General features: G+C 44.8%; 1 protein-coding gene, 2 non-coding genes and 1 pseudogene across 3 annotated transcripts; 3 read left to right on the top strand and 1 right to left on the bottom strand.

Annotated features, from left to right (window-relative positions):
• The window catches only part of LOC140636685 (ubiquitin-conjugating enzyme E2 variant 1 pseudogene), a 39420-nt pseudogene extending 33835 nt beyond the window's left edge, over positions 1 to 5585 (bottom strand).
• Positions 530 to 7792, top strand: LOC140636383 (uncharacterized). Its single transcript, XM_072831618.1, has 7 exons — positions 530 to 624; positions 5113 to 5920; positions 6478 to 6527; positions 6623 to 6705; positions 6790 to 6850; positions 7162 to 7234; positions 7463 to 7792. The coding sequence occupies exons 1-2, from the start codon at positions 530 to 532 to the stop codon at positions 5804 to 5806; spliced, it is 789 nt and encodes a 262-aa protein (XP_072687719.1). The 3' UTR covers positions 5807 to 5920; positions 6478 to 6527; positions 6623 to 6705; positions 6790 to 6850; positions 7162 to 7234; positions 7463 to 7792.
• LOC140637441 (small nucleolar RNA SNORD50) lies at positions 6963 to 7032 on the top strand. Its single transcript, XR_012034555.1, has one exon. It is a non-coding gene; the product is annotated as a small nucleolar RNA SNORD50 (small nucleolar RNA).
• Positions 7295 to 7364, top strand: LOC140637440 (small nucleolar RNA SNORD50). The gene has a single exon (XR_012034553.1). It is a non-coding gene; the product is annotated as a small nucleolar RNA SNORD50 (small nucleolar RNA).
• Positions 7793 to 10045: the final 2253 nt, after the last annotated feature.

Below are 10045 nucleotides of genomic sequence, written 5' to 3' on the forward strand. Positions count from 1 at the left end.
AAAACAAGTCCAACCTGGATAAGCAGAGCTTCCTACATAGGGGCCTTTGATTTCTCTTGGGTGTCATCTGCAGCTTCTGGCATGTGGGAGTTAGAGGACAGTGTGGGAGTGTGAAGGTGACCAGAAACCAGGTTAATTTTCCATGTAATTTCTTGCATTTCTGCCCTTATCCATAATACCAGTTGATCCTGTTGACACGGAAATTGTGTACATTTCATTTATTCACATTCAGCCAGAGAAAGCCCTGTACTCAGTCAGCCCATCATCCCCCCCAGGGGGCTGACACTACCCTGGAATGGCTGGACTGATGAACACCATGCATCTGCACCATGCACTAACATTGTTGTTGACCTTGCTCACTGCACTAAACTGTTGAGTAACTAACACCTGTTGCCAACCACTAGGAAAAGCAATAGCAAGATGTCAGCCTACTGCAGAGTTTGCAGGTGTTGGCGTTGCCAAGAAAGACATGACTCACACAGACACTGGATGGAATAAGACTTTATTCACAGAGAAGAGATCAAGCAAGATGAGCTTCAATAGTGACTGCCAGTCCTTCATGGCTAGTGTATATTGCCCTGAAGATGACACAGGGAAGTGGTCTGTCCTCAATCCTTTTATGCGGCAAGTGAAGAATGTTTTCCCCTTCCCACCAAGGAATAGATATAACAATGGCGTTAGCCAGGTGTCATATGATGCACATGCTTTAAGTAAAACAAAGAGGTACATATCAAATCCTGAATAAGGAAAGATAGTCCCAGACAAGTCCATATGCCCAGCGCAGGCTGTTAGGACTTCTTATCTCCATGAAAGAAAATGTTCCAGGCCCAAGGCACACTCCTATACAATTATGCAAGGGTCAAGGGGCTATAAGTAACTGCCTTCCCCAACAACTGCTTTTTCTTTTCACAGATGAAACAGATGAAGTGTTCCTCTTCCAACCAAAGACCTCCATCTGTAGTCTGGAAAGGATCTCCCCTTGTCTTCTCAAAGATTTTGCTCCTACAACTTTTGCCTTAAAAAGCAGTCCTTTGGGACGGCAGAGTGGCTCAGTAGGTTAAGCATCCGCCTTCAGCTCAGGTCATGATCCCGGACTCCTGGGATTGAGCACTACAGCTGGCTTCCTGCTCAGGGGAAGGCTTGCTTCTCCATCTCCCCTTGCCTTTCCCCTCACCACCACCCCCATGCTCTCTCTCTCACTCTCTCTTAAATAAATAAAATCTAAACAAACAAACAAACAAAACCAGTCCCTTGACCTTATGACACTCTCCAGCTACTGACCCATTTCTGCCTTCTCATCTCGTTTTCTCTTCAATCCTCTTCAATCCGGTTTCCATCATCACTATTTCGCTGAGACTGCTCACAAGATCACCAGTGATCTTCATGTTGCCAAACCCAATGGTCATTTCTGTTATCGTACCTGACCTTTCAGGAGCATTCCAAATGTTTTATCTCTCTCTCTCTCTCTCCACTTCATTTCTGAGATATCACACTCTCTAGTTTTACCCCGAATGGGGTCTCCTTTGCTGGCACGTCCTTTTCTACTAGAACTCTAAACTAAGCAGTGCACCAAGGTTCTGCTCTGTCCTAGGCTATCTCCTATTTATACTCTTTCCCTGATGATCTCAGTGTCATGCTTTAAATATCTTACTCATGCCAATGACACTCAAGCCCTGACCTCTCCTCTGAACTTTAGACTCATGTATTAAACTATCCTTGACATTTCCACATATACAAGATTTTCCCCTAATTTAAGCTCTTTAACTTTATTTCATGAACTTAACACTTTATTATTTCACAGAGTACTGACAAGATTTTCAATTCACAATTGTCTGTTCTGCAATCAAACCTAGAGTTTACTGGCTAGTTCAGTCTAGAAATTGGAAAAAAAAAGAACATTATACTAAGATTCTTTAATTCTAATTTTTGAAGTCTGATTTTTTTTTCTGCTTTAGAATAATCATGCTGGGATCCCTGGGTGGCTCGGTGGTTTAATGCTTGCCTTTGGCCTGGGGCGTGATCTTGGAGTCCCGGGATCGAGTCCCATGTCAGGCTCCCTGCATGGAGCCTGCTTCTCCCTCTGCCTATGTCTCTGCCTCTCTCTCTGTGTGTCTCTCATGAATAAATAAATAAAATCTTTAAAAAAAAAAAAAAAGAATCATGCTTATACTACTTAACATGGCATACATACATCTACCATGATTTAAGCAAAAGTTGTAATACCAAACTTTATTCTCATGCATTATCTACCCAGAGCTTTGTGTATATTGAAATGTTTTCAAAAGTGGTCTACTGTAGGATATCTGCACACACTATGGCACTGGTTCTAGGCTACTGCAGTTGGCCCTTCTCTTCCTACACTTGTTCTTGCACAAAACTTCAATCATCCTCTCTACATTTATTTGCCCAATGGTCCTTCTCTAGCCCTGACTTTTCTCTTGGGCTTCATCTCTACAGTTCTGATGATCCACTGGATATGTAACTCAATGCAAAATGCATCTTCTTTTGTATTCTCCGTAATCAATAACTTCTGACTTCCCTCCTCCTCTCAACGGAGTCGCAGTTCTCTTGGCTGCCCAGGCCAGGCTCCACTCCACTCCCACATCTCATCATCACATCCTATTATTTCTTCCTTCAATACGGTAATATCATGCCTTTGTGACATTATGAATTTGAGGAAAGGAAGACTTGGGAATATTAGTTAACTGAGATCTCTATGTCTCACTTTGTTCATCTCTAATGCAAGATTAAAAATATATATCAGGATTATTCTGAAGATTACATGACTAGGGAAGCTTGGGTAGCTCAGCAGTTGAGCACTTGCCTTCGGCCCAGGGCATGATCTGGAGTTCCAGGATTGAGTCCCACGTCAGGCTCCCCGCATAGAGCCTGCTTTTCCCTCTGCCTATGTCTCTGCCCCTCTCTCTCTCTCTCTCTCTCTGTCTTTCATGAATAAATAAATAAAATCTTTAAAAAAAGAAAAAGAATAGGGCAGCCCCTGTGGTGCAGCGGTTTAGCACCGCCTGCAGCCTGGGGTGTGATCCTGGAGGCCCAGGATTGAGTCCCACGTCGGGCTCCCTGCATGAAGCCTGCTTCTCCCTCTGCCTGTGTCTCTGCCTCTCTGTGTGTGTGTGTGTCTCTATGAATAAATAAATAAAAATCTTAAAAAAAAAATTAGACATTTTTTAGCTCTCCAAGTAATTCATTTTTCTTTTAAGATTTTATTTTCTTTACTCATGAGAGATACAGAGCGAGAGAGAGAGAGGCAGAGGGAGAAGCAGGCTCCATGCAGGGAGCCCAACACGGGACTCAATCCTGGGTCTCCAGGATCAGGCCCTGGGCTGCACGCAGTGCTAAACCGCTGAGCCACCGGGGATGCCCTCTCCAAGTAATTCAATTGATAAGGCAAGGTAGGGGATCATTGTTGTTTGTTTGTTTGTTTGAATAAATTTTTTTAAAGATTGTATTTATTTATTTGACAGAGAGAGAGTGAAAGAGCACAAGCACAGGGAGCCGCAGAGGGAGCAGGAGCCCCAACGCAGGGCTTAATCCCAGGACACTGGGAAGATCATGACCCTAGCTGAAGGCAGACATTGAGGAAATCGTTTTATACGGCTTTTGCCGAGGTGATTTTGATAGTCTTCAACACAGCAGTGATTCAAAGATAACAGAATAATAGTTTTCAATTTCGATGTGTAATAACTGCCATCCCATAAAGTCGTATGTATGGTTTTCAATTAGCAAAACACTCTTCAAAATATAAACACAACAGGACCATTGGGGGGAATGGAAGGATAGTGGGGACAATTAAGTAGTATCTATCACAAACTTAAGTGACTCACTTCTAGAAATTGATCTTGCAGATCTCACAAGCTCATTACACCTGAAATTCACATCAGCAGAATCTGAAAGTGAAAATTTGAAAACTGAGGAAATAAATTATGATACATCAACTGAATACTATGCAGACTATAGACAAGAGTAAGTTCGTCTATATATACTGATACAGAAAGGTATCTAATTTATGAGGGGGCAAGGCAAGTTGCAGAAAAGTATACAGATCTTATCTGTACACATGAAATATGAAAAAATACATACACATATTTGTATATGCATAGAGAGTAAAAATCTATAGTGGTTACTGTTAACAGTGGGGAGATTCTCACTGATATGGAAAGGGACTTTTTGCTTTTTATATCCTTCTGTACCATTTTGGTTTTTTCACTATGAGCAACGTGCAAATTTACATTTACATTGCAAAATACTGTATATAAGGGAAGGGGGAAGAAATGTGTGGGAAATATCAGAAAGGGAGACAGAACGTAAAGACTGCTAACTCTGGGAAACGAACTAGGGGTGGTAGAAGGGGAGGAGGGCGGGGGGTGGGAGTGAATGGGTGACGGGCACTGGGGGTTATTCTGTATGTTAGTAAACTGAACACCAATAAAAAATAAATTTAAAAAATATAAAAAATAAAAAATAAAAATAAAAATCTGCATAAGACCTAGCCAACTAAGTACCTCATCATTTAGGTTCCTGGTACAGAAATTTGCTCTTCACTATTATCTCTTAATCTGCAGTTTGGTCTTTGTTTTAATTTTCTAAAAGGCCTCACTCATCACATATATTCTTTTGTTCCTTCAACCAATCGTTACCGACAACCTACTTCATACCAGACAGAGCACACTGTTCTAAGGCACAAAATCGTGTGCTCCTTACACATGGGTAGGACGATACACCCACACATAAATAATAATTAGAATTGAGTGCCACGAAGATCTGAATTTTCAAATGCTACAATGTTCAAATGTCATGTGTGCTTGTGTGTGCCTATACACGTACTCGCTCACACGTACCAATTAATACAATCATTGCTACTGAATTAAGAGTCGTTTGTATATAGTATTCGGGGATATTGAACTTTCTCTTGCATTCATTATAACGCACTTAGCACAAAGAAATCAAAAACAGTAAAGAGTCTGTGTTGTCCGAATTTAGGCAAATTAGGTGCTTCAGGGCCTCAGCCTAAAGGGCTATTTACCTCTCAGGCTGGCTGTCTCGGGGACAATTCTAGGTGCTGACCGGGTAACCCACCGCGGGGCCTGGCGCAAGCACGCGCGGGGCGGGGCGGCGGGGGCGGCGGGGGCGGCCGGGGGCGGCCGGGGGCGGGGACGGGGACGGGGGCTGCCGGGGACGCCCGCGCCGACGCGCACCTGGACCGCGTGCTCCGCTGCGGGCCCGCTCTCCCGGGGCGCGCGGTACTCCCGCCGGGGACCGCAAGAGGAATGCGGCGCTTCCACCAATGTTTTCACCCGAGCGCTTCTGCGCCCCAATTTCTCTCTCCGGGCGTGCGGGGCCACAGCGCCCGCCAGCTCCTGCGGCGCCGGCTGGGCAGCGACTCCCGCCCAGGGCCGGCCAACAAACCAGCCCGACTTCTCCAGAGGGCCGTGTGCCGAGGCCGCCCTGCGCGGCGAGACTCCAGTCCACTGCCGGGCCCGAGCTGGCCAAGCTGTTCCGGGCAAGCCTGGGCCGGAGCAGGCGGTGGCTTCGCCTCCGGACTGCAGCAGTTGGTTTGAATTCTGGCGCCACTCCCGCGCCACGTAGAGCCGGACTCGGAAGCGACAGATCGCCGCGCGGCGCGGGCGCGCACGGGGCGGGGGCGAGCGTGCAGTGGGCGGGCGGACTAGGCGCGCACCACGCCCCGGAACCAGCCTCCCCCGCCCCCCGAGAGAAGAAAGCCGCCGCGCGCGCTCCCGCGCTCTCCTCTCGGGAAGCGGCCACGCCCCGCCCCTCCCTCGTCCAATAGACGCGAGAGGGCGGGGCGGCCTCGGTCCGGCTCTGGAGAGGCTATAAAAGGAACTGCTGGAGGCGCAGCTCGGTCTTTTGCGTCTGGACTTGGGAGGCGCTGCTCCGGTGGAAGGTGAGTGGGCAGCGTGGGCGAGGCCTTCGGCGGGTGGGCTCGGGGCGGGCTGCGGCTCGCTGCGGCGCTGCGAGGCTCTGGTCAGCTGTGCCTAGAGCGCTGTGGTTTGGGAAGCCGCACGTGGGAAGCACGCAGCCGGGCCGCCACGTGTCGTCCGCGGTGGCGGCGGCGCCAGGCTTCGAGCTTAGGCGTGCGGAGGCTGGTGCTGAGGGCCACGAGCTCTGCGCGCGGCCTTGTTGAGCGCCGACACCCGACTGGCCGAGCCTGGGCAGCGGAGGGATGACGACCGTATTCCCCGCGATTTGAGCCAGGGAGTTAGATCTACGTTGAAAATAAGAGACCTTTACTACTAAGACGAGTGTCCCTTTATCGTCGCAAATCAAAAGGTTACTTGAAAAAATGGGCGGTCCCCGACCTTGTCTGAGATGGACTTGTACTGTGCCCAGGTGGCGCTGTGTGCAAGGCAGCCTAGTCAAAGAGGCAGGGTTCTAGTGCTGAAAACCTCCAACTGCCAGTCTGTGAGAATGCTTAGTTTTCAAAATATTGGTCCTCTGCAGGAACAATGGCTCTCGGTGGTGTAATGAAGCTGCTCTCTGAAGATGATGAGGTAAGTACGGTGGAGAGCTTCGTTTTTAAATTGAAGTAAACCTGTTGATACGCAGGAAAAGATGATGCATCATCTGGAATTTTGCTTCTTAACAGATGCAAAGGAAAACTCCAACAAAACACGTGAGAGAGTATTTGCTGGGAAATTACTTGGTCGAAACCTGACAGTCTTAACACAGGTATGTGTTGGGCTAATACTTGAATTCAGTAGGTTTACTCCGTAATGTAGATTAAATGAAAATTTTTTTCTTGTTCTTGAACAGCTTCCTGGGGATTGATCACAATGGACCTATAGATGTCACTGACTAGCAACCTCATTTTAAAGTAAGTTGTGTGGTGTACAAGATAACACTACAGTATTTCCAGCACCGTATTTACCTTTTAACATGCCTTTGGCTAATGGTTAATTTCACTGTTCTATAATGAATTCTGGTCTAATCAATGATGAAACCTATCCCGAAGCTGACCACCTGAAGAAAAGCATATACGGATTCGGCTTCTGAGATGAGACCAGAATAAAATCTGTTCTGTTGTCCGGATTTTATAACAGTTCTGTTAAGTTACAAATCTTGTAGGGGGAAAACTGCTACCTCACAATGATGTATTGGTGGGTTTTTGTTTTTCTTTGCCAACAGTGTGGTGGGGTCGCTGTCTGCCCATGGAAAGAGGCCAGTTTGTTGGAACCTTCCGAAGGTGTAACCCATCCCCGTGAGTGGAGTTTTTTTTTTTTTTTTTTTGACATTTGGTCATTGTTTTGTCCTTGGTCTTAATCTATGATGATCTTATCCCGAACCTGAATACATGTTGAGAAAACCAATACGGATCTGGCTTCTGAGATAGACCATTATAAGGACAAAGATATTTTTTTAATACTTTCGCTCTTCTGTCTTCTGATGTGGATCGTCTTGTAAATCTCAAATGTTTTTCCTTTTCTAGGGCTAATGCCACGAGATTTACTTGTATGAAAAACTGATGAAGAACAGCTCCTTTTACTGATACTGAAAGAAAACCTACAAATCAAGACAACATATTGATTTTTTTTTTTAATTTTTGTAAACAGATTATAAAGCAGCATCTAATCTAATGTATCCATAAGAAGCAATTCCTGGGTGGCTCAGTCGGTTAATTGTCTGCCTTCAGCTCAGGTCATGATCCCAAGGCCCTGGGATCAAGTCCATCAGGCTCCATGCTCCAAGTGGAGTCTGCTTCTCCCGCTCGCTCCTCCCCCTGCTTGTTCTTTGTCAAATAAAATCTTTTCAAAGTAAATGATTGTAATTAAAGCGGAGTCAAAATTTATGCTGAATATTGTGGGGAAAATCCATAGGTTTTTATGGAGAGCTGTGGTTTGACAGTATCACAAAATAAATAGAAATGTTAACTTTATGTGGGATATTAAATATTACTGGGTTAATGGTGAAGAAAATGGAGAGACCGCCTATTGGAGAGAAACATGCCAGTTATCAAAATGATCCGTCTGATTACTGAATCCTGAAATATTAGGTCTTGATGCAGTTGTAATTTGAAAGGATCCACAAAATGGAAAATGTGGAATAAAAATGAGCACAGCCTAACAATTATGGGTCATGGGGGAAGATTGCTGATAAAATCGGAGTTTAAGCTAGTCAAACATTGCACAGAATGGATTTAGCGTAGATCATAATAGCATCTGATCTAACCTAGATGGTCAGGCCATGCAGGATCATTTTCCCTAAATAGCTGCATGAATAAGTTGTTCCCAAACCCATATGTGTCCGTCAAAATAATAGGGTTTTTTTTCTTCTCAGCTTATAATGGGCTGTATCTTTTTCCTAAAATTGTCTACCTTAGTAAAATTTAAATTTTGGCCCCATGCAGTTAAAGAAGAGACTCCTGAGCCTGGCAAGCATGCTGGTTTAGTGGGCAGGTACATAGTGAATTTGCTCAAGTATTAAAATGGTGCACAAAATACTCCTTGGAACTACAGTAAAATCTTACTAAGGTTATTAATTCCACCACCAAGTATTCTGGGTCCCTGCACACTATTAGAGGTGGTGAGGAATTGGAGGGACCAATGTGGTCACTTTAAAATGGAAAAGCCAGGGGATTCTTGGGTGGCGCAGCGGTTTAGTGCCTGCCTTTGGCCCAGGGTGCGATCCTGGAGACCGGGGATCCAGTCCCATGTCAGGCTCCCAGTGCATGTAGCCTGCTTCTCCCTCTGCCTGTGTCTCTGCCTCTCTCTGTGTGACTATCCTAAAAAATAAATGGAAAAACCTGCTTTTTGCAAATTGCAGGAAATACAGACCAGACTTGATAAGTTTGAGAAACCTAATTGAGACCCCAGGGTGTGGTACCTTTAATGAGGCATTAAGGCTTGATGAAATCCAGCAATTGGAAAAGCTACTTGGCATAAGTAATTAATATCTTGATATTACAAAAAGAAATGTGGAAAGCTGTGTTGCCCTGCCACCACCAATCATTTAGAAAGACCGGATCAATGGGTACAATGTATATAAAATGGAGTAGTTGGGCAAAATATTAGGTGCTGAAATTAAAATTCCTCAATTTTATAAAATGTTTTCTAGATCAAAGTTCTGGGTTAGGGATCCCTGGGTGGCGCAGCAGTTTAGCGCCTACCTTTGGCCCAGGGCGCGATCCTGGAGACCCGGGATCGAATCCCACGTCAGGCTCCCGGTGCATGGAGCCTGCTTCTCCCTCTGCCTGTGTCTCTGCCTCTCTCTCTCTCACTGTGTGCCTATCATAAATAAAAATTTAAAAAAAAAACAAAAAAAAGTTCTGGGTTAGTAACCTTGTTAGTTGCATTTATCATTCAAAAAAATGCCTGCATCTGTATATGTAAACCAGTGTGTAAGATCAGTTTCAGTCATCAAAGTATCTTAAGTACTTAGATACCACAGTTACCTACTTGGACTTGTTTGCATAGTAAATTTTAGGTGGACAATGAATGATAAAAAAGATTGGGGGTCTGCGGGAAATTTTCAGGGAAAAGTGTACCCTTTTGTCAAAGCTGGCAAACATCACTTCAAAACAAGTTATGAAATAGACAATCTGCTTTGGAGCACTCTGACCTCTTTTCCTGCAGTTCCTTCTGTTTTTGTTCCTTTCCCTTGCAATCAGTCTGGTAATACGTCATATTTCTTCAGTTGATATAATCCAAATTAAATTAATTTGTGTATTGCACTGTTCAGGGCTCTGCTAAGGAGGCCAGAGGTGAAACCCTTCCTATGCCCTTTATATCTTAATAGTGGTCCAAAATGCCATGAAAATCAAAGGCAAGCTATGACATTAAAAAGTACTGTGAGAGAGAAATACTTAATATCAGGAGATTGAGCAAGTGAATTGGAGTCAAAATGAACTCAAATGTGAGGACTATGAATTTTTAGGCATAAACATTTGAAGCAAAGATGGTATGCTCCAGAACCTGAGAGTGATGAATTGGGAATTTGGGTACCAATTGGGTGGTTAGATACAGGACAAATTAGATGGAGGATAAGGCTGAAGTGTATGGAGGCAACAACTGTA

The sequence above is a fragment of the Canis lupus genome, chromosome 7 (genome assembly GCF_048164855.1).
Source record: "Canis lupus baileyi chromosome 7, mCanLup2.hap1, whole genome shotgun sequence".
NCBI classification, from domain to species: domain Eukaryota; kingdom Metazoa; phylum Chordata; class Mammalia; order Carnivora; family Canidae; genus Canis; species Canis lupus.